The 25342-nt window shown below is 43.3% G+C and overlaps 1 protein-coding gene across 1 annotated transcript in view; it reads left to right on the top strand.

Moving 5' to 3' along the window:
• Nucleotides 1-24545, top strand: part of ubtd1b (ubiquitin domain containing 1b) — a 63454-nt gene extending 38909 nt beyond the window's left edge. Inside the window, exons 2-3 of the mRNA XM_078413319.1 lie at nucleotides 7888-8115; nucleotides 22641-24545. Coding sequence (XP_078269445.1) covers nucleotides 7888-8115; nucleotides 22641-23020 — 608 coding nt within the window. The 3' untranslated portion in view covers nucleotides 23021-24545. The remainder of the gene's footprint in view (nucleotides 1-7887; nucleotides 8116-22640) is intronic.
• Nucleotides 24546-25342: the final 797 nt, after the last annotated feature.

The following is a 25342-nucleotide window of genomic DNA, read 5'->3' as shown; positions in this document are numbered from 1 at the left end:
CTGCTGTACCTGCATGCTTCCTTTCAGTGACTGATGCACTAGGACACCCAGATCTCGTTGTATGTCCCCCTTTCCTAACTTGACACCATTCAGATAATACTCTGCCTTCCTATTCTTACCACCAAAGTGGATAACCTCACACTTATCCACATTAAACTGTATCTGCCATGCATCCGCCCACTCACACAACCTGTCCAAGTCACCTTGGTGGTGGAAGAGTCATTGTTATATAGCACGGAAACAGGCCCTTCAGCCCAACTCATCATGTTGACCAAGATGCCTTCTAATGCTAGATGCTAGTCCCATTTGCCTGTGTTTGACCCATATCCCTCTAAACCTTTCTGTCCATATGCCTGTCCCAATGACTTTAAATGTTATTATTATCGTGGAATTCTTAGATCCAGGTCAGGATTAACCATTCCCTGGAGGAAAATGGATTAATTAAGGCAGCACAGATTTGTTAAGGGCGATTTCTGTAGTGTTTTTTTTAAAAACCTTTTGCGATAATGAGTAGAATTGATGAAGTTGATGGAGTTGATCTGGTGCACATGGCCTCCCAGTGGGCTTTGATATGGTACTGTACTGTACAGCAAAGCTGGAGTACATGGCATAAGAGAGACTTTGAGAGAATGGATATGAAGTTGGCTGTGTAACAGTCAAGAGGTTCACAGCGAATGGTGGGGTTTTTTTAGATTGGAGGAAGGTTGAGAACAGTGATGTTCTCCATAGATCAGTGTCAGGGGCCATTGCTTAACTTTTTGATCTATATTAATGACTTAGTCTTGGAAGGACAAACCAGAATTTCTAATTTTGAGGATGACACGGAACTTAGCAATATTGTGAACTGCAAAAAGGATGGTGATGAATTGCAGCAGGATATAAATATCCTGGTACAGCGGGCAGACTTGGCAGATGAAGTTTATTGCAGATAAATTATTAATTTTGGTAGTAAGCACAAAGAGGGGGTATTCTTTAGAGTCGCTATCTAAAAGGAGTGCTGCAACAGAGGGAGCTGAGGATATGGATGTGCAAGTCATTGAAAGTGGCAGCACAGATTAGAAGCAGCAGATAATGGATACAAAATTCTAGTTAATCATGAGGTCTCGAGTATACAAGCAAGGATATCACGCTGAACTTGTAAAACATCTGATTGACTTTAGCTGCACTATCAAGAAAATTGGGATGATTCACAGTAAGGCTGTGAAGATGCTGGTTAGGGTTCAGAATAGATTAGGGAAATGATTTACAAAGCAAAAAGCTGCAGCTATAGGGATAGTTAGGGAAAAAGTCTCAGACTTTTTCTTTGGATAAAAGGCAAAGGGAAGATCTGACAAACTACATAAAACAATGAGGGGTTTAGACAAAGTGGATAATGGGAGGCTGTTTCTGTTGGACCAAGAACAAGGGGCCATGGATATAAAAAGGAAGAAGTTTAATCATGACATTATATGTAGTATGTGGTGGAAATCTAGAATACATTGCTTGTTATTACAGTTGAGGTGGTTCCACGGTGGCCTTAAAGCAGGGGTGTCAAACTCATTTTAGGTCACAGGCTGGAATGGGCAAAATGCGACTTCATGCGGGCCGGATCAGTTGTGCACGCGCGAAGAAGAAGATTGCTTAGCAAACATTACTTTTATGATTGGTATCTAGGCCCTAAGTAGAGTGGATATGGAAATAATGCTTCCAGTAATAGGAGAGTCTAGGACCAGAGGTCACAGCATCAGAATAAAAGGTCATACATTCAAAATGAAGGTGAGGAGGAATGGGTGGTGAATCTGTGGAATTCATTGCTACCGACACCGGTGGAGGCCGACATTGGGTATTTTTGAGGCAGAGATTGATAGGTCTTGATTAGGTTACAGGGAGAAAGAAGACAATAGAATATGGTTGAGAGAGAAAATAAATCAACCATGATTGAATGGCAAAATAGACATGATGGGTTAAATGGCCTAATTCTGTTCCTCTGAATTATAGTCGTCCTACAGTGTTTATGTTTTGCCCACAATGGGCTGGCTGGGTGGTGAACAGCCAAACAGCAGCTACCTGGCATGGTGAAAGATGGTCTGTCCATCATCTCACCTGAAGGCCCTGCTCCTCATCCTTCCTTTCCCTCACATCCGCACCTCTCATGTCCTTCTCTACCCCCACTTTCTCCCTCACCTGCCTTCTCCCTTTCTTCAGTCTATCCCTTCTCTCATCCCCACATCCTTCCTTCCAACTACCCCCCCCATTCCCCTCCTTTACTTCATCCCTAAACACCATTCCTTCTATCATCTGCTCCCTTCCTCACCCCCTCCCTTCCTTTCTTTACCACCTACTTCCTTTCTTTACCACCTACTCCCCCACTCCCCTCCCTCGACACCCTCTCTTCCCTTCCTCATCCCTAAGAACCCTCCCTTCCCTCATCTGCTCCCCCTCCCCTTCCTTTACCACCACTTTCTCCCTTCCCTTCCCTATTCCTGCATAACTACCAGCATGTCTTCACATCCCACCAAACCTTAACCCAAACCCAGAGCCCCCACCCTGGAGAGCAGCTCAGATTTTGGATCGCTGGCGGCGGCCCCATTCACAGTGCGGCGACTCGTACCCATTCATCTGGGTCTCAGACCTGGGTCACAGGTACATGGCGGTGGTCTCTGTGGCAGCAGCCCAAGCACTTCCCGGAGCCAACAACAACGCAGAGTCTCCCCGCCTATCCATGCACTCACCTGGGTCTCAAGTACATGGTGGCAGTCTGGGGCGGCAGCCCAGGCACTTCCCAGTGTCCACAACAACGCTGAGACTCCCCCACCTTCCCCAGCTCCGGCCCCATTCCGCCTACATCACCGCATGGCCGGATATGGGCGTAGCTTCCACTCACCCCCGGGACCTGGGGAGTAGGGAGGTGACAGCTGGAGATCGGACTTGCATTTCCCTTCTGCGCAAAATTCATATTTCTTGCGAGTTTAAGCAGACATGGAGCTCACTTTCTGTGTATACTCTAACGTAGTAAGTGAGCTACATGACACCCAGCTTTGTGTCATCCGCAAATCTAAAAAATCTACCAACGCTTTTTTTCCCCCAAATCATCCCGCGGGCCGGTAGTTTGACACCCCTGCCTTAAAGAGAAATGGAAACATTTGCAAGACTATGGACAACAGAACTGATGTGTGAAGAAATGTTCTAGTAAAGAGCAATGGGCTAATTGCTATCCTGTGCCATAATAATTATATGATGTCTTTGCACACTTTCCAAGACCTTCTGGGGTGATCAGAATTTTATGCAGAACTGCTGAATTGGCATTTTGCACATATGTAACATGACTTTCTCAGTTTTGTTCTCTAGCTATTTCTGCAGGCCAGGATCCAATGTGCTTAATTAGTTTCTCAGTCTATTATGCCAGCTTCAAAACTTTAGAACATGTAATTCTTGGTCTCCTCATTCCTACACGCTCTGTAGGATTGTACCTTTGCAAAATATTCTCTTGTTTTTCCAGTGAAAATACATTGCATTTCAATTTTCTACCATACGATTATTTCTATCCAATTGTATACCCTCATGATTTTTATCACTAACGTCAGTCTACTGATTTGTGTAGTTTGGTCTTGTATCTAAGAGCGTTGAAAGATTCTTGTTCCTTTTTTTTGCAAATCCACTATAATTGTACAAGGCTGCATGCTCAGGGGCTTCTCATTATTTGCTTAAACCTCATTTGGATAACTTTCCACTGGATTTGCATTGGTAAAGATATGCAACTGCCTTTTCACTTGCTACAGTACATCTATGCAAAAGTTACCGTAAAACTCTAATAATCTGGCAGGCTCAGGACTTGGTGGTGTCAACGCACTTTTAATTCACGCTTTTAACACATTTTCTATAGCAGCTCAGTTAATTAAAAGAAGCACAAGAACTGTGCCCAGATGAGTGAACAGAAAGCAGAAGAACTAAGGCCCCCATGGATAGGAAAAGGAATGTTGCAGCAAACACCAAATGCAAGCCAGATAAAAGGCCATTCTGGCTTCAAAAGTGATCAAGAGCCAGTTATTGCAGTTTTACTTTATTCTGTTTTCTTCATTATTGCTGTGTTTGCAGTGGTATTGTGTTTGACTTTATTGACTATTAATCCACCCAAATGTTGGATGCTGTAAATTGACAGTGTCGGTGTTTGGTCATCCAGCATGTTGGATAAAATGAACTAGTCGGTGCCTTGATTTATTGAAGGTCATGTTGCAATTTTGGTTGTCCATCTTGAAGGAAGTCAGAGGAGCAGACGCAATGACCTGCAAATGCTGGAATCTTTCAGCAAATGCTGAAAACGCAAAGTGCTGGAGTAACTCAGCAAGTCAGGCATCATCTGTGGGGATAATGGATGGGTGATGTTTCCGGTTGGGACACTTTCTCAGACTGCCTAAAGAAGGGTTCCAGCCCAAAACGGTGTACCATAGATGCTGCCTGACCTACTCCAGCACTTCATGTTTTGCTTGACGGAAGTTCACACGATGGGTTGCTGGTTTTTTTTCCCCTTAACTATAACATAGTTACAATAACCCCAACCTGGTAAAGGCTACCGGTGAATGCTGAATGTGGTGGAGGCTGATTCTCTTATAATGGCCAGAAAGCTTGACGTTACCCGAATGAGGTAACCAATCCATTTAGGTGGTGATTTGCAAAGTTGTGGTTGCAGTACTGCTAAGTTGAGCTTTTGGGAAACTTGGTTGGGTTCAGTCTGCAAGATAGCATGGTTTTTTTTAGAAGGGATGCATTGAGTTGGAAAGTAATTTAATGATTAAATATGTTGAGGGTAAAATCTATATCAGAGACTTTGTTATCTTGTGCCAGCTTATTCCTGGTAGCTAGGCATTTCCCTTCATGTGTATATGTACACCTGCTACACCCAAACTTGTATATTTACTGCTGATAAATGCTGAATGCCAAAGATATTTGTCATTGCTTCCATGCAAGCTGGCAATAAAATGTTATGTATTTTTCTATTTATATATCAATATGAGCTTTATTGAAAGTCTATTTTCACCTGTTTATTTTTAATTTTTTTAAATCGATTTTGTACCTCGCCTCTTCTTTTCCCAACTTTCCCCCCTCCAAATCTTTCCTGCAAATATTCACTTACAGCTGGGTACGTTTTCATTTGGCACCAACACCTGATGTCATTCTTGGGTGTAGGCAGAGCATTTGGTCCGATTGAGATGATGGCCTTAAATTTAATAGAAGTATTCCTCTACTGTTACATGTTTTCATAATGTGAAATGGGAGCCTTCGTGGTGCACTTGAAAATGGTCCTGCTGCACAGTAGCAGGGGGCAATATGAAACTGCCCCCTCGCCTATGTCGGCCTATTATCTGCCATGCTTTGTCCTACCTCTCCCCTTTTCCAACTTTCTTTCTCTCCCTTCCCTTCCCTCTACCACCCCCCCCTCATCCCCTCAATCATCCGCCCATGTTCTCCAGGGACCTGCACTTTTGTGAATGCGTCCACTTGCATTACGGTGACCTACTAGATTTTTAGCAGGACCCAGAGAGTTTGACAGCAGAGACTTTTCAAGATGTTTTTACTTGTAGAGCAGACTAAAGCTGGAGGCCATAAATTACAGCCGGTGATACGTGCAGAAAATTTGGAAGCAATTTGTTCACCCAAAATGTGGTGAAATTCACATTGTCATGATGAGAAGCAAAATTAAAACGCACAGATGCATTTCAAAGGAAAGCTAGATAAGGGAGTAATATTGTAAATATGTACATGTGGAATCGTTCAAGATTGATGGAAAAATAATTCTGGGAGTTGCAAGCATCAAGATTTAACATTTTTGAACCTTACTATTTCTCTGCTGAACACTTAGTCGTACAGCTTGTAAACAGACCCTTCTGCTCAACTTGTCCACGCCGACCAAGATGCCCCATTTATACCAGTGGCACCTGCCTGCGTTTGACCCATATTCCTTTAAACTTTTCCTATCCTTGTACCTGTACAAATGTTTTATAATGTTGTGATACAATCAAACTGTCCACAGTGTAGATCAAGTAGGAAACCCTGCCTCAACTACCTCTTCTTGATGTAATTTTATCTGGAGATGGGCCATTCTATTTCCAGTTTGTTTGATTATTTATGGTCAAATTAGATCAGTGAAAAGATTGGCTGTGTTTTTGTTTTTTATTGGGATCAGAAGGACATTGATGTCGCGCCGAATTGTGAGCACCAATAGAATTTTATACGATGCCTTTTGTAAGTGGATGTGTTCCAAAACGCATAAGGCTAATGGAATGTTTGTCTGGAATTGAATTACTCGGGTCAAGAAATGCTTCACCCTGCAGATCCACGGATGTGGTTAAATCCCATCTTGATCTTGCAGCTGACAGTGAATGTAGTTGGCTGTGGTGGGTGTACAAATTTATCAAATGACTTGAGCAGTGCAGATTAGATGCACGAGCTTTCATTATATGGACTTTGGATTTAGACATTTGAGCTAATTGTGGTGTTTAAAATAAACTAATTCCTACGGGCAGAGCTACTTCATCTGGGAGACTCCAGAACAAGGTTGTGGGTGGCATAGGTGTAATTTGAACATATCTAGACCATTTATTTGCATAGTTGGCTAACTGGAAGCCCAATGCATCCAAGGGCTTTATTTCCGGTAACATGCAGTGTGCCACAGGGATTGGTGCTTGATCCACAACTATGAATTGCCTCCATAAATGGGCATGAGTGAAGCCATTTAGTTGGTAAATTTGCTGGTAGCACAAATAGTGAGAAAATGTTGAGTGAATGGACAGGTTAAGTGAATGGACAAAAATCTGTTGAGAGTATTATTGAATATGTGACACTGTTCAGTTTGACATATAAAATGCATCTGAGTGATGAATATTGCAGAGGTGTGAAATGAAGGAACGTGGGTGTGCTCAAGCATGATTTGCAGGTGGCAAATGTGCGATACAGCAAATAATTAGGATAGATAAAAGAATTCCACTATTTATTGCAAGGGGAATTGATTAGAGCATAGAGCAATATGCATTGATGTCTAGGGCAACATCTGGAATATTTGTGTACAGTACTGGTCTCCTTATTTAAGGAAGGATATTGGATTAGGTTCAGAGGAGGTTTCATTGACATGGCTAAAATAGGTGGATTGACTTCTGAAGTGAAGTGAGAAATATTGGACAGGTAAGTCTTTCACCATCTGGATTTTGGAAAAGTGAAAGGGGACTTGATTGAGTGTAAATTATTCTGATGGTTCTTGATGGTGGAAATGAAGGGCATTTAGAACCAGGTATCACCTTTTTTAAAAAAAGGGTCAGCTCATTTACGGCTATTAGTTTTCCTCGAGTGTCTAGAATTCTGCTTTTGCCACACTTTGAGGAGGAGAGACTTTGAATATTTTGAAGGTAGAGATAGATGGATTCTTGACCAGCAAATAAGTGAAGGGGTACAAGGGGAAAAAAGGCAGGAGTGAAGCATTGAGGTTACAATCACATCATCCATGATTTTGAATGGTACAGCACATCCAAGTTGACAAATGGCCTACTTTGGCTCCTAGATTTTGTTTCCTGCCCTGTACAATTCAACTTTCTACAAATGGATGTATCTGGGTCATCCAGGGGAGTAGCCATATAGTATGCAAGGATCATCACCCTTTCCAACGCAGTGATAAAATTACAAGCCTCTCCTGGTTTTGTACAAGTGCCACATTTAGTGCTGTCTGGTTCGTGGCCATATTGAATATCCATAAAAAAGGTTATTGTTTCCAGAATGAAAGTCCAATTGTCCTTGTTTGCCAAGATTTAATATGAATGACCTGATATTGTCTCTTTTTGGCAACTTGTATTAAATACAGTATTGCTTTTCTTACCCAAGTCTGCGCCAAGATTTTTATTGCTGATTTATGATTCTTTTCAGGTCGTAACGAGCCTCTAAAAAAGGAGAGGCCAAAATGGAAGAGTGATTATCCTATGACGGATGGCCAGCTGAGGAGTAAAAGGGACGAATTCTGGGATACAGCACCTGCATTTGAGGGTCGTAAAGAAATCTGGGATGCTCTTAAGGCAGCTGCCTATGCCATCGAATGCAATGATCTCGAGCTGGCTCAGGCTATTGTAGACGGTGCCAGTATCATCTTGCCACATGGTAAGCACACCAGTGCATCAGTGAAACGTGTAACATGATTTTGGATCCGTTAACTATACTCTATCCAGTGAAACCATGTGAATTGTCAGGAAACTTCCTAGTATTGCCAACATGGAATTTATTTCTGGCTTGGCTGTTTGCTCAGTCTAAATTCAAATGTGTGAAACCTCAGTTAATTTTTTTTATCACCCGAATATTCCTAATTTCTCTCCCAACATTAACAACTTTCAAGGTGATAAGTTTCAATGAGGCCAAAATAGTCTTGGAAGGCTGTGCTAATCGGTTAGAAAGAGCAATGTTAGCATTCGCAGTGGCATTCACAGCATGAAGTTGCATGTTTCTACAGGTGTGAAAGTCTAGAACCAGAGGGCACAGCCTTAGAATAAAAGGATGTACCTTTACAAAGGAGATGACGAGGAATTTATTTAGCCATTAGTCAATGAATCTGGAATTCATTGCCACAGACCGAGCGGAGCCCAAATCATTAGGTATTTTTAAGGCAGCGATTTACAGATACTTGATTGGTATGTGTGTCAGGGGTTTCAGTCAGAGAGTTGTAAATCTGTGGAATTCACTGCCTCAGAAGGCAGTGGAGGCCAAGCCTCTGAATGCATTCAAGAGAGAACTAGATAGAGCTCTCAGGGGGTATGGGGAGAAGGCAGGAACGGGGTACAGATTGAGAATGATCAGCCATGATCACATTGAATGGTGGTGCTGGCTCAAAGGGCCAAATGGCCTACTCCTGCACCTATTGTCTATTTTAATGGGGAAGAAGGCAGGAGAATGGGGTTAGAACATAGAAACATAGAAAAATAGAAGTAGGCCATTCGGCCCTTTGAGCCAGCACCGCCATTCAATATGATCATTGCTGATCATCCTGCTTTCCCCCCCATATCCCTTGATTCCTTTTGCCCTAAGAGCTAAATGTAGGTTAATTGGCTGGGTAAATGTAAAAATTGTCCCTAGTGGGTGTAGGATAGTGTTAATGTACGGGGATCACTGGGCGGCACGGACTTGGAGGGCCGAAAAGGCCTGTTTCCGGCTGTAGATATATGATGATGATGATGAAATCTATCTCTTGAAAACATCCAGTGAATTGGCCTCCACTGCCTTCTGTGGCAGAGACTTCCACAGATTCACAACTCTCTGGCTGCAGAAAATTTTCCTCATCTCAGTCCTAAATGGCCTACCCCTTATTCTTAAACTGTGGCCCCATGGTTCTGGACTCCCCAACATTGGGAACATTTTTCCTGCATCTAGCCTGTCCAATTCTTTAAGAATTTTATGTTTCTATAAGATCCCCTCTCATCCTTCTAAATTCCAGTGAATACAAGCCCAGTCGACCCATTCTTTCATCATATATATGTCAGTCCCGCCATCCCGGGAATTAACCTGGTGAACCTACGCTGTATTCCCTCAATAGCAATAATTTCCTTCCTCAAATTAGGAGATCAAAATTGCACACAATACTCCAGGTGCGGTCTCACCAGGGCCCTGTACAACTGCAGTAGGACCTCCTTGCTCCTAAACTCAAATCCTCTCGCAATGTAGGCCAACATGCCATTAGCTTTCTTCACTGCCTGCTGTACCTGCATGCTTACTTTCAGTGACTGATGTACAAGCACACCCAGGTGGTGCTTGTTGCACCTCCCTTTTTCCAAATCTGACACCATTCAGATAATAATCTGCCTTCCTGTTCTTGCCACCAAAGTGAATAACCTCACATTTATCCACATTATACTGCATCTGCCCACTCATCCAAGTCACCTTGCAGCCTCATAGCATCATCGCAGCTCACAGATGTCACATTTAATCTGCAGACTTGCAGATGTCACATTTAATTCCCTCGTCTAAATCATTTTATATATAGTAAATAACTATTGTAAATATATTGTAAATAACTGGGGTCCCAGCACTGAGCCTTGCGCCATCCCACTAATCACTGCCTGCCATTCTGAAAAGGACCCGTTAATTTCTACTCTTTGCTTCCTGTCTGCCAACCAGTTCTTTATCCATGTCAATACCCTGCCCCCAATACCATGTGCTCTAATTTTGCATACTAATCTCTTGTGTGGAACCTTGTCAAAGGCTTTTTGAAAGTCTAGATGCACTACATCCACTGGCTCTCCCTTGTCCATTTTACTTTTACATCCTCAAAAAATCCCAGAAAATTAGTCAAGCATGATTTCCCCTTCATAAATCCATGCTGACTTTGTCCGATCCTGTCACTGCTTTCCAAATGTGCTGCTATAACATCTTTAATAATCGACTCGAGCATCTTCCCCACTACCAATGTAAAGCTAACTGGTCTATAATTCCCCTTTTTTCTCTCTTCCCTCCTTTCTTAAAAAGTGGAGTTACATTTGCTACCCTCTCATCCACAGGAACTGATCCAGAGTCGAGAGAGCATTGCAAAATGATCACCAATGCATCCACGATTTCTAGGGCCATCTCCTTGAGTACTCTGGGATGCAGACCATCAGGCCCTGGGGATTTATCTGCCTTCAGTCCCAACAGTTTACCTAACACCATTTCCTGACTAATGTGGATTCCCTTCAGTTCCTCCCTTCCACTAGATGCTCGGTCCCCTGGTATTTGTGGGAGATTGTGTCTTTTTTTAATGTGGACAGAACCAAAGTACTCGTTTAACTGTTCTGCCATTTCCTTGTTTCCCATTATAAATTCACCTGTCTGATTGTAAAGGGCCGGTCCCACTTAGGTGATTTTAAGGCGACTGCCGGCGACTAGGCTGTCGCCGACAGTTCGCTGGTGTGTCGCGGGCATGATCGTGAAGAGTCTTCAAAGAATCGTAGTGGATCTCGGCGTGTCGCTGAGAAATTTTCCGGATAGAAATTTCTCGACGACAGCTGGCTTGTCGCCAGGTATCGTTGCTTATTGCGGGCGCTGTCGCATGCTGTCCGCAGATTTGCTAGGTTGTCGCAGATGCATTTAGAAGCACGTAATATTAAATTAAGTAAAGTCATTTGACGATGCCATAAAATACTTGTGTTTAACCAATTTATTTACTGTCAGGACATTTGACAGGTAGATTGGGGGCGACAGTTTGAAGGTCAGGTAAGCGTGGGAATTTCGTGATGTTTATGGCCATCAGCGATTACTTTTAAAGTAGGCTCCCAACCCAGATATGCAATCCAGAAACCAGATATGCATCTCCCGTACATTTTCAAAGAATGCCCACAATCTGCACAAAAATCCATTTAACCATGTTTAAAATTAAATTTCTTAATACTGCTATTAGTAAACTGGAAGTCAATCCAATTTATGCCTTGTTACCGTGAAGCTTGGTTTTCAAGTAACCCGGGCAAGATGTTCTATTTCAAAGCTCTCAAGTAATTACAGACTTGTCAGTGATTTCAGCAAAAATTAGGACGCCGGAGAAGCATTGATAAGCGTGGGAATTTTGCGATGTTTCCGAAGACGGTGTAATCTCTTAGCCAGGTGCTAGTTTCTCAAAAAAGGTAACTTGTATCGACCCGACTCAGCATTGTCATGGTCATTGTCGTAGGGTAAAAGAAAATTTAGGCAATCTGCTACGACTTTGACAGTCGCCGGCAGTTGCCTAAAAAATCGCCTAAGTGGGACAGGCCCTTAAGGGACCTACAATGGAGGGAATGATAGATCAGCCATGACTGAATGGTGGAGTAGACTCGACGTGCCGAATTGCCTACGTCTTCTCTTCTGACGTGAATTTATGAGCATGAAAATTAGGCCACTTAGCTCCTCAATCTGACAAAGGGTCGTGACCCGAAACGTCACATATCAACGTTCTTCAGAGATGCTGGCTGACTCATTGAGTTACTCCAACACATTGTGTCTTTTGTAAACCAGCAGTTCCTTGTTTCTAGCTCCTTAATCCTCAATTTAAGAAAACCACAACTAATCTGCTTGTCACAATTCTTAATTCCTGTCTGCTTGCAGCAACTTGCCCAGCTCCTGCTTATCAAGAATCTGACTATCCGTAAAATATTCCGGCTGTTTCCACCACTATTTGAGGAAATGTTCCAAAACCTCATGACCCCCTGGAAGGGGAAGGAGGACCAATTTTTACCTCAACTGTCTGAAATGGGCAATGTCTTATTTTTAAGTAGACCCCTTGATCCTAGAAATATCCTCTCCATTTCCACTTGGTAATGCCTCTGAGGATCTTGCTTTTCAATCAAGACCTCTGGACTGCTCGATTGAAATCGTGTATTTTCTGCTGACTAAATAGCACGCAACAAAAAGCTTTTCACTGTACCTCAGTGCATGTGGCAGTAAATGAAAACTCTTCCTATTGTAAACTCCTTGCCTGTCCAACCTATCTGTATGGGATAGTCCAGGCATTTGTCTCAAACTTTGAACTATTTTGGCAACATTGAGCTGAGCAACTCTTGTACCACTGCTGTGCATTCATGTGCTGGTTCTAAAATCCCACAGGGTGTTTCCTGTCCTCCTTGCCCATCAACTCCATATTTACCAAGCTACACTCCATGTCTCGGGGAACATATTTCGAATGTGTCCTTGGCTATCTTCTCAACAGTCTTCTAAACTTGCAGGCATACTGCAGTTTTTGCACTTGGCAGATCTTTACCATTGCTGTCGTCTGTCCTGTGGAATGCTCTGCGTTTTGTTTGACTATTTGCCACTTCACTGTAAAAGTTAACTTTTGGATCCCAACCCAAAATGTGACCTATTCATGTTCTTCTAATATGCTGCCTGACCCGCTGAGTTGCACCAGCACTTTGTGTCTTATTTGGCAAACTACAGAATCTGTAGTTCATTTGTATCTGAAAGCTAACTTTTTGACACTGTTCTTTATCCCGATTATCCCGATCTTTACACTCCTAAGTATTTGAGTGCTTTGTGAATTGCAGCATGCCATTGAATTCTGTCCAGGCATTGCTGACCAATACAAATCGTTTAATGAAACACTTTGTCCATAATATGGACTGCTTCTCTGAAAGTACCTCTTCACACACTAACACTGTTTTCAATAGGTGAAAAAGTAGAATTTTGTCTCCACAAGTACTTAGCTATGTGATCTGAACACAAAAACATGTTACTGCAGAGGAAAATAGGATGGAACAAGACTGATGCAGGATTTTAAAATATTTCATAAGCAGCTTGACATCTGCTTCGGAATATTTTGGAGTTTACTGGAATTAAGAAACGGGTTTCTGATGACTACTTTTGGTTATCATTGCTCATGTAAATTAGTGTGGAAAACATGCTTTGACATAACATGTAGGAAAGATCTGTGAATGCTAGCTCTGTCTTTGCTTTAACATGACGCTAGATATTATTGTCAATCCCTGGTCTGCAATGCTTTCACCACAAGCAATTTCTGAGTCGAATGTAGATTCCTGCTGGACTAGTAGTATGCACCGAGGCCACATGTAAAAAAAAAACAACAAAGAAATCAACTTTCTCTCTAGACGTGCAAGTTTTATTAAGTCAGGAAAATTGCTAACAGCTGCTTTGCACGTGCATCTGCACTTTAACCAGATGTGTATCGAAGTGTTGGCGAAGAGTTCAAAATTTAGTTTCAAAATTGGCATTTTAATTTTGTAAACGTCTGATTTTCACAGTTTCTCGGTTCTCATTTCTGGGAACAGCAAGAAAGCTGAGACTAAGGATATGATCCCGTCAAGATTTCCTTTAATTTTTCTGACCAGGGGATGAAACAAAATGGACACAAACTGCTGAAGTAACTCAGTGGGTTCAGGCAGCATCTCTGGAGAAAAAGAATCTGTGAATTTTCTGGTCGATACCCTTTTTCCTGGAAAAAGGGTCTTGACCCGAAACGTTGGAAGTAGGGTCTCGAGCCGAAACGTCGCCTATTCCTTTTCTATCCAGGAAGTTCTATCCTTCCTAATCTTCATGTGTGTTCGGCTTATTTCTGCAATTTGTGCATTTGGGTTTATTGGTTTATTATGGTCATGTGCACAGAGATTGTGAAAAAATTGTTTTACATACGCTCCTGGTATCATACCTTGTGTAGGAAAGAACTGCAGATGCTGGTTTCAATCGAAGGTAGACACAAAATGCTGGAGTAACTCAGCGCCTTACTCTTCAGACCGAGGAAGGGTCTCGACCTGAAACGTCACCCATTCCTTCTCTCCAGAGATATGCTGCCTGACCCGCTGAGTTACTCCAGCATTTTCTGTCTACCTTGCATCATATCATGCAGATTGTAGTATTACAGCTACGGGGAACTGCAGGTAAAGGAAAGAGTACAAGACCTCAACTAAGTAGATTAGAGGATGCCCTCCGTAATGTTTGGGACAAAGACCCATCATTTATTTATTTGCCTCTATACTCCACAATTTGAGATTTGTAATAGAAAAAAAGCACATGTGGTTAAAGTGCACATTGTCAGATTTTATTAAAGGCCATTTTTATACATTTTGGTTTCACCATGTAGAAATTACAGCTGTGTTTATACATAGTTCCCCCATTTCAGGGCACCATAATGTTTGGGACACATGACTTTACAGGCGTTTGTAATTGCTCAGGCGTGTTAATTGCCTCCTGAATGCAGGCAAAAGAGAGCTCTCAGCACCTAGTCTTTCCTCCAGTCTTTCCATCACCTTTGGAAACTTTTATTGCTGTTTATCAACATGAGGACTAAAGTTGTGCCAATGAAAGTCAAAGAAGACGTTATGAGACTGAGAAATGAATAAAACTGTTAGAGACATCAGCCAAACCTTAGGCTTACCAAAATCAATTGTTTGGAACATCATTAAGAAGAGAGCACTGGTGAGCTTACTAATCGCAAAGGGACTGGAAGGCCAAGGAAGACCTCCACAGCTGATGACAGAAGAATTCTCTCTATAATAAAGAAGTATCCCCAAACACCTGTCCGACAGATCAGGAACACTCTTCAGGAGTCGGGTGTGGATTTGTCAATGACCACTGTCTGCAGAAGACTTTACGAACAGAAATACAAAGGCTCCACTGCAAGATGCAAACCACTGGTTAGCCACAAAAATAGGATGGCAAGGTTACAGTTTGCCAAGAAGTACTTAAGAGAGCAACCACAGTTCTGGAAAAATGTCTAGTGGACAGATGGGACGAAGATTAACTTATATCAGAGTGATGGCAAGATCAAAGTATGGAGGAGAGAAGGAACTGCCCAAGATCCAAATCATACCACCTCATCTGTGAAACGTGGTGGTGGGGGTGGTGTGGCCTGGGCATGTATGGCTGCTGAAGGTACTGGCTCACTTATCTTCATTGATGATACAACTGCTGATGGTAGTAGCATAATGAATTCTGAAGTGTACAGACACATCCTATCTGTTCAAGTTCAAACAAATACCTGAAAACTCATTGGCCAGCGGTTCATTCCACAGCAAACAATGATCCCAAACATAGTGCTAAAGCAACAAAGGAGTTTTTCAAAGCTAAAAAATGGTCAATTCTTGAGTCAATCACCCGATCTGAACCCAATTGAGCATGCCTTTTATATGCTGAAGAGAAAACTGAAGGGTACTAGCTCCCAAAACAAGCCTAAGATAAAGATGGCTGCAATACAGGCCTGGCAGAGCATCACCTGAGAAGACACCCAGCAACTGGTGATGTCTGTGAAGTGCAGACTTCAAGCAGTCATTGCATGCAAAGGATATGCAACAAAACAAGACTACTTTCATTTACATGACATTGCTGTGTCCCAAACATTATGGTGCCCTGAAATGGGGGAACTATGTATAAACACTGCTGTAATTTCTACATGGTGAAACCAAAATGTATAAAAATGGCCGCTATTAAAATCTGATAATGTGCACTTTAGCCACATGTGATTTTTTATAATACAAATCTCAAATTATGGAGTACAGAGGCAAATAAATAAATGATGTGTCTTTGGCCCAAACATTATGTAGGGCACTGTATATCCTTGCTTCACAAGAGGTCTGTTCCTGAGTCTGAAAATGGGGAATAAGTGTCCTTGAATTCGAATGAGTGCATTCCACTTCAATAAAAGTTTAGCAATGTGTTTAAAACAAGATTTCCCAGAAATGTTCAGGCAGTTTTATCAGTTCAGCTGTTTAGTTTATTTTATCATTTGAATATATGAGCTTTTACACTTCTATTTTTTTCTTTACATGGGGTAATCTTTAGATGCCCGGCCAGTTTGCATCTTGTTGCTTTTGTCCTCTTGTGATATTGTTTTGAGCCAGCTAGTAGCAAGGAAATTTGCAGTGTTTTGCAAAATATGGCAAAATATAATCGATAGTATAGGGCAAAACTAGCTTAGAGCCAGTTATGAACTTTTACTGATAACTGGTATCACAGCTGTCACAAAGTTCTGTCAATAGTGGAGGGGTTGTGCACAGACCCTGGTGAGGAAATAGCTGATTTAAAAACAAGCATTTGACCAAGACTTAACAAAGAGTGTAACATTTATGGTGGAGACAAGTTTTGCACTTGGCTGAGATTTATTCATTTCCAGCCATGCTGTACTGAGTAAAGAGCTAAGTCTCGTAAAGGTGTACGGTTGTAGTCTTTGGAACTCTTTCTCAAAGGGCCGTGGAAACAGTCTTTATTTATGAGATTTATTCACAAAATGCTGGAGTAACTCAGCAGGTCAGGCAGCATCTCGGGAGAGAAGGGGAATGGGTGACGTTTTGGGTCGAGACCATTCCTTCTCTCCCGAGATGCTGCCTGACCTGCTGAGTTACTCCAGCATTTTGTGAATAAATCGATTTGTACCAGCATCTGCAGTTATTTTCTTATATTATTTATGAGATACTTGGTAGGCAAGACCCGAAAGATTGGCATGGATAGTCAAAGATGTGGAGATGAGGTTGCATTTGGATCAGCCATGATCTTATTAAACGGCCAAGCTGATTGGAGAGGAGTGGTCCTGATTCTTGTGTTTGTAATATAATAGTCTTAATGCATCTTAACATCTTAATGCATTTCCTGTTCTTGTTTGTCATTGTGCATTTGATTTGTAATGGATCCAGACAGTCTGGCTGGGTCATATTGTGCATTTGTACATCTTATCACCTTAGTGGCATGCTAACTGCCTTATTTTCTGAAAATTTCCAATGTTTACAAGGTGGCAAAACCTTGACCCTTCTAATTGCAGTTGCCAGATTGCAGAACATTTCACTCTTACTAAATGTGACAAATAACAAAGGACTTCAAACTATCTCTGGCGCCTGCACCCCTAGTCTAATGTGACTCCCACCTCAGTGTCATCCAGTGTGGAGGAGATTAGTGTTTTATTTATTTATGCTGTTGTGATTCATAAGGGACTCATGCCTTGAACAAATATTTAGTGAGCTAGTATATTGTATAAAGTCTAATCGAGTACCTCGTGCTCCAGGTTCTATTTTCCTTCACTATTCATAGAAATAAACACGGTGTAAGTCAATGGCCCCTATGCCAGCTGCACTATTAAATAACATCATGGTTAATCTTTACTTCAGCATTATTTTCCTGTACCGACTTCAAATCATCTGATTTTCGTTTTGTAAAACAAACACCCTTTCCCACCAGCACCCATTCTCCCCCTCACAACCCGAGCACCATTATTGGAGGAATCCCAGTATGAATGCAAGTCAGTTGGGCTTGGACAGTGTACAGCAATAGATGACGAAATATAGATGCAAGGGAAAGTCTGGAGATAATTTATTTTAATAGTACCAATCTTGGAATCCCTTGAGGCAAGGGATTTTTTAAACTGTTGGGACTTTTATTTTGCTAATAGCATGCAAAGTAAAAGGATTATTGGAAAAGAGTCACTAAATGATAAGATCATGAGATGATAAACAAAAAGCTGATAAGATCATGAGGATAAACACAAAGTGGGACAGACAGCATCTCTGGAAAGAAGGAATGGGTGACGTTTTGGGTCGAGATCCTTCTTCAGACTGGTTAGGGATAAGTGAAATGAGAGATATAGACAATGTGGAGAGATAAAGAACAATGAATAAAAAATATGCAAAAAAAGTAATGATGATAAAGGAAACAGGTCATTGTTAGCTGTTTGTAGGGTGAATACGAGAAGCTAGTGAGACTTGGTTGGTGGAGGGATAGGGAGAGAGGGAATGCCGGGGCTACCTGAAGTGAGAGAAATCAATATTCATACCACTGGGCTGTAAGTTGCCCAAGCGAAATATGAGATGCTGTTCCTCCAATTTGCGTTTAGCCTCACTCTGACAATGGAGGAGACCTAGGACAGAAAGATCTGTATAGGAATTGGAGGGAGAATTAAAGATCAGGAGATGAATAGATAGGATAAATGCACAATCTTTTCCCCAGAGTAGGGGAATCAAGAAGCAGAGGGCCCAGAGGACATAGGTTTAAGGTGAGGGGTGAAAGATGTAATTGGTACCTGGGGTGCAACGTTTTAACACAAAGGGTTATGGAACAAGCATATGAAACATGCTTCCAGAGGAGGTAGTTGAGGGCAGGTACTATCTTGACATAAAGGTATAGGATAGGGTTAATGGGATATGGCCAAATGCAGGTAGGTGGGACTAGTGCAGATGGGGCATGTGTAAGCAAGCTGGGCTGAAGAGCCTGTTTCTACACTGATTCTGGTTAATCACAGAGATCCTGGAAAACATTGTTTCGGAGAAAAATGTAACTGAGTATGTGTGATTTGGATTTTTGCATTTGGGTACAGATTCAGTGGGTCACTGAGGCATTCTTTTGCGATTGTTCTATTATGGAGATTGATGACTGGAGCAAGAAAATAAAACATTCATAACCAAAAAACTTCAGATGTTGATTTTATTTATTTTTTAATCAAGTGCTGAAGTAACTCAGCAAGTCTGAAGAAGGGTCCCAACCACTAACCCCACTTATCCATGTTCTCCAGAGATGCTCTCTCGCCCGCTGAGTTACTCCTGCACTTATTAAAGAAGAAAATCATTAAGGTTAAAGGCGTTGCCAGTTCTGCTTGTACTGTTTTTCCAACGCAATTCGCACATCTGAAGAAGGGTCTCAACCCGAAACATTATGATAATCATGAAAGGCCGAGATAAAGTGGATGTGGAGAGGATGTTTCCAGTAGTGGGAGAGTCTAGGACCAGAGCCTCAGAATGAAAGGACACACCTTTAGAAAGGAGATGAGGAGAAATTTCTTTAGCCAGAGGGTGGTGAGTCTGTGGAATTCATTGCCACAAAAGGCTTGTTGGGCTGAATGGCCTAATTCTGCTTCTGTATCCATGTTTTCAAGAGATGCTGCCTGACCCGCAGTTACTCCAGCAATTGGTGTCCTTTTGCGTATTAACCTGCAACTGCAGTTCCTTGGTTCTCCAATTTACATATATCACTCGCTGCACTTTTCAGTTTCCATTGAATCGTTGAGCTCTTCAGTAAAGTTGGCTGGGTTCAAATTTATAGGCCAGGTGTGAGCAGTATCTCCACATTGGTCAAACCAGAACTGCACTCAAAATTATGTTTCTCGGAATATAATGCTGTCACCAATTTCTGTAAAGTATAACTGACGTGCAAGGTTAATTTGGTCTGTCAAACAGATGCAGACAGGTTAGGGAACTGGTCCAATGACTCATTCCATCGTCTCGCAACTCAAAAAATCCCCGGGTCCCACGCACCTTTGTCAAATCAAAATTATTCTTGACCCTCCCTTCAAGACGATCCACTCCCACTGTCTCTCCCCCACTCCCCCCCTGACTTAATCATGCATTGCCACTAATTGGTCTCGGAAATCCCGTGCCTGTAAACATTGCAATGTTGAGAAAGCTCCCTTCAAAACCACTAGTTTGAAGATGTTGATCTACCAGATCTGGGTGTATTTTGAACCTCATAACTGTGGAAGCAATCCAAGGTGGCTCACCACTATTTTTGTGAATTCTGCAATTTTAGATAACCAACCTACAAACACCTCCCCCCGTCCCCCCAACCTTCTTTTCTTTCCACTTTCTTCCCCGTTTCCCTGTGCCCTACTTGGATTTTCATCTATTTCCTACCCTCTCCATTCACTTCCAACTATATTCCTCTCTCTGGCTTCACATTTCACACCTCTTCTATCCTTGGTTTCTTGTCTCGCCTTTTGTCTTTTCACCTCTGGATCTTGTCCAACATCTGCCAATTGACCCTTCCCCTCCCTGTACCCACCTATCACTTGCCAGACTGTCCTGCCCCTCCTCTCTTCAAGGTTTTTCCACTCCTTCCCCTTTCCCCCTCACTGCCTACGGACCGAGCGCAGGTGTTGAGCGAAGCGCAGGCTCGGCGATCGCTTCGCTCAACACCTGCGCTTGGTCCGCGTTAGCCAATCTGATCTCCTGGTGGCCGAGCACTTCAACTCCCATTCCCAGTCTGACCTTTCTGTCATGGGCCTCCTCCAGTGCCATAGTGAGGCCCTCCGGAAATTTGAGGAACAGCACCTCATATTTCGCCTGGGCAGCTTGCAGCCGAGTGGTATGAACATCGACTTCTCCAACTTTAGATAGTTCCTCTGTCCCTCTCTTCCCCTCCCCTTCCCAGATCTCCCTCTATCTTCCTGTCTCCACCTATATCCTTCCTTTGTCCCGCCCCCCCCCCCGACATCAGTCTGAAGAAGGGTCTCGACCCGAAACACCGCCCATTCCTTCTCTCCTGAGATGCTGCCTGACCTGCTGAATATTCAACTTAGCATGTTCTTTATTCAACACGGGTCCACATCAGTTTCAGTCTTTGTTGGACTATAAATAAACCGGCCATTCTCATCGTTAAAGCTTAACAGAAGAGAAGCTTGGGCAGAGGAACTGCACACGCTGATAAGAAGTGATCGTTTTCATGGAGGGAGTGTACTGATGTAGGCAGGGAGAGTGGGGAGTGTAACTGGTCTGAAGTGGCATAAAGGGAATGTCCCTTCACAGGGTCACTGTTATTCTAAACCAGTAGCATGCCAAGAAATATCTCATTACCCATTGTGCTTGCTATTAACTGTCAGCGCTCATGAATTTTAAATACCCAGTGACAGCCGCATGGGGCATTGAGTAGAAGAGTCAGGAAGTCTGATGCAGCTGTACGAGGTCAGGTCGCATTTGGAGTATTACGTGTAGTTCTGGTCGCCCCATTACAGGAAGGATATAGAGACTTTAGGAAGGGTCCAGAAGAGGTTTACCAGAATGCTGCCTGGATTAGGGGTATTAGCTGCAAGGAGAGGTTGGACAGACTTAGATTGTTTTCTCTGGAGCACTGGAAGTTGAGGGGAGGCCTGATTGGGCGGCCCAGTGGCATAGTTGTCGAGTTGCTGCCTTACAGGGGCAGAGACTTGGGTTCAATCCTGACTATGATGCTGTCTGTGCTGAGTTTGTACGTTCTGCCAGTGACCGCATGTATTTTCTCCGGGTGCTCCGGTTTTCTCCCACACTCGAGATGTACAGCTTTGCAGGTTATATAAGAAAATAACTGCAGATGCTGGTACAAATCGAAAGTATTTATTCACAAAATGCTGGAGTAACTCAGCAGGTCAGGCAGCATCTCAGGAGAGAAGGACAGGTTAAGTGGCTTCAGTAAAATTGTAAATTGTCCTTAGTTTGTTGGACAGTGTTAGTGTATGGGGTGATTGCTGGTCGGCACAGACTCGGTGGGCCGAAGGGACTGTTTCCCCACTGTATCTAAAGTCTAAAGATAGGATATAAAACTGTAAGAGGCATTGATAAGGTGAACAGTCAGATCCTTTTCCCCAGGGTGGAAATGATGAAGACCAGAGGGCATAGCTTTCAGATGAAAGGAGCAACGTTTTAGGGAGATGTGGTGGGTACCTGGAACCTGCTGCCACGAGTGGTGATGTGTGCAGATACACTGGTGGTGTGTCAGAGGCCTTTAGATGGATATTCAGGGCATGGATCATGTGCCTGCAGAGGGGATTAATTTAACTTGGCATCATGTTTGGTATGAACATTGTGAGCCAAAGGTCTTGTTCCTGTGCTGCACTATTCTGTAGTCTGTGACAGATGATGAATCTGCCGATGTGGTGAGAGTCATTGGCAATGAATGAATCGCTCAGAGACATTAGACTCCACACAGAGAGAGAGCGCAGAAACAGGTCCTTCAGCCCACCGAGACCGTGCCAACCGCGATCGTCCCGTACACAAACCTACACACGCTAGGGTCAGTTTTATGCAGCTTGCCAAAGCCAATTAACCTACAAACCTGTACGTCTTTGGAGTGTGGAAGGAAACCAGAGCACCCGGACAAAACCCGCAGTCACGGAGAACATACAAACTCCATACAGACATCACCATGGTCAGGATTGAACCGGGTCTTTGGCGCTGCAAGGCAGCAACTCCACCGCTGCTCCACTGCCGCTCCGTCATAGTGATACAGCATGGAAACAGGTCTTCTGGCCCAACTTGTCCATGCTGACCCAGGTGCCCCATCAAAGCTAGACCCTTTTGGCCCATATACCTCTAAGCCTTTCCTATCCATGTACCTGTCTTTTAAATGCTATTTTAGTACTCGCTTAAGAGAAGGAATTTTGCTTCCAGCCTGGGTTGGAAGTTGGAGTTGAATGTGAGGTTTGACTGAAGATATGTATTCCCTGCGTCCCACTCCAGGTTCTTTGTCGGAATGCTACGACGAGCTGGGCAACAGGTACCAGCTTCCCGTCTACTGCCTGGCACCGCCCCTGAACCTCATCACGGAGAAGTGCGACGAGGAGGCGGCCGACATGCCCGACCCGCCGGCTCACGCCAAGCGCGAGTTCCTGCTCAAGGTTCGCCTGTCCACCGGCAAGGACGTCAAACTGAACGCCAGCATGGCGGACACGATCGGGCAGCTGAAGCGGCAGCTGCACGCGGAGGAGGCCATCGAACCCTCCCGGCAGCGCTGGTTCTTCTCAGGGAGGCTGCTCACCGACAAGATGCGGCTGCAGGAGACCAAAATCCAGAAGGACTTTGTGGTACAGGTTATAGTCAACGAGGTAGCTGCTATTTAATTATTAGATAAAAAATAAATCCATATGCAAGACATGCGACTACATTACTTTGCGCAAGAAGACCTGAAGGGCTCTGAACATGGTTGACCTGAGAAGGAACTTCAAGTTGGAGTGCACTGGAACAAGTACAGCGGCTAGCTTTGTTGGTCCGCTGCAGTGGAGGCCAACAATAGGAACCATGTTTCATTAATTGACCTTAGTACTCTGGCCAGCTGATGAATACTTTTGACTGTAAATGAAGGTAATTTCTCTTGCTCCCCTGTCCTATTTTCCTCCCTCTTCACTGCCTTGGTTTTTCCCCTTCCCTTTCTCCCTGTCATTATTCAGTTCCCCCTCCCATATCCCGCTTTCTTTTTTTCACCTCTGCTTCAAAAAAAAAAAGGGCAATAATCTCTGGCCAACTTGACATCCATTTCACTGGTCCTTTTGTTGAGAGTGCACGCAGTGAAGACCTTTGAAAGGATGTTCTGTGGTAGCATATTGAGGCTTTATAGAGAAAGTGTCGTCCTACAATTGTTTTGCGTTGGCTTGCACTGTGCAGTGGGTAATCACTTCTGTTTATGCTACAGGCATGCGAAGGCCAAGCTAAGCACCAAAAAAATGTACTTGTGTGTTTTATGCATTAATTACACCAATCAAAGTTTTAAATAGACTGTGCTTCCATTTTTTAAAAGGTTCAAAACTTGTGTAAATTGGGCAAGATTTAAGTTTTTGATATAATGTAACCAAACTACCACGGGCTATTTTCTCTTTGGGTGGAGAAACTAGGAACATGTAATGATCTCCTTGTTCTGAACATCCATGCTTCCCACATCCGTGCTTACGTTGCACTTGCCAACCTTTCACAAAACTTCCCTTTTCACTCTGCGTACAAGTCTGCTGATTCTCAGGGAACTGTTGCCTCCTTGGGTAAGTTGCAGGTTAGACCCTAAACCCCTGCCTCTGTAAGGCTCAAAGGTGAGAAGCCTGTGAATGAGTAAGAAGTTGATTATAGAATTGCTTATACCTCATGAATAGGTCTTCCCCATGTAATCCATGGGCTGCCTGCTGTGTATGGGACTGGTGCATGGAGAGAGGGGGAAGGTCTGGTGTGTATGAAACTGATGGATGGGAAGAGATCTGTTGTGAATGGGACTGATGGATGGGAATGGGGAAGATCTGTTGAGTATGTGAGTGATGGATGAGAATGGGGAAGATCTGTTGTCAATGGGACTGATGGATGGGAAGGAGATCTGTGGCGTATGGGACTAATCAATGGGAAGAGGGAGATGTGTGTATGGAACTGATGGATGGGAGAGATCCGTTGTGTATGGGTGTGATGTATTAAAGAAGGATCTGTTACATATGGGGCTGGATGGGGGGAGGTGTGTGTATGGGACTGATGAATGGAAGGGGGAAGATATGTTGTGTGTAGGACTCGATAGAATGGGAGATGTGTTGTGGATGGGACTGGATGGATGGGGGAGATGTGTTGTGGATGGGACTGGATGGATGTGAAGAGGGTGGTGTTGTGGATGGGACTGGATGGATGGATGGGAGGGGGGAGATGTGTTGTGGATGGGACTGGGTGGATGGGAGGGAGGGGAAGATCTGTTGGAGGTTTAATGATAGTGATAACCAATGAAGCTAATCAGGGTTTTTCCTCTTGCCCTCATTGTCTTTGCAAGCACCACACCCTGTTTTTCCATCTTCAGAAGGTCACGCTGGGAAGAGAGAGGAACAACAACTTGTCCCCCACACTGGGAGAGAGAAGTGTCCCTTTCAAAAATAAAATGCCAGAATTCACCTGGTCTTGAGTTCCAGCATCTGTAGTTTTTGTTCCAGTCAATTGTCCCTTTAATGTTCTCACCCTGATTTTACGATCATTCTTGATGAATTTCATCTCCTTTTAAAATCTTTCCTTACAAGTGTACTGCTGTTTAGCACCTGGACCCTCTTGGCTTGGGATTGAGAGCGGTGAAGATGTCCCACATTTCTCCACTTCACAACACTGACCAACAGTGGTTTTGCAGGTCAGCTCTCAGTTACTTTCTGATGCACTTCACACATCCCTCGTATGGCCGAGCTGAGTGCAGATCTGGTAAATCTGACCTGTTATATTGCTTAAAAACATACAACAGGCACTGGAAATTTGAAATAAAAACAAGTTGCAGGTCGTAGTCATGCAGCACTGATACAGCCCCTTTGCCCCTACACATCCATGCTGACCACGGCTTGCAATCCTAGCTCGTCCCATTTGGACCATATCCCTCTAAACCTTTCTCGGATGTGTCTGTGAAGAAAGAACTATTGTTTCACTTTAACCTTTCCTCAAAACAGATA

Source organism: Rhinoraja longicauda, chromosome 16 (genome assembly GCF_053455715.1).
Source record: "Rhinoraja longicauda isolate Sanriku21f chromosome 16, sRhiLon1.1, whole genome shotgun sequence".
NCBI lineage: Eukaryota > Metazoa > Chordata > Chondrichthyes > Rajiformes > Arhynchobatidae > Rhinoraja > Rhinoraja longicauda.
This window is presented reverse-complemented; position numbering and strand designations above follow the sequence as displayed.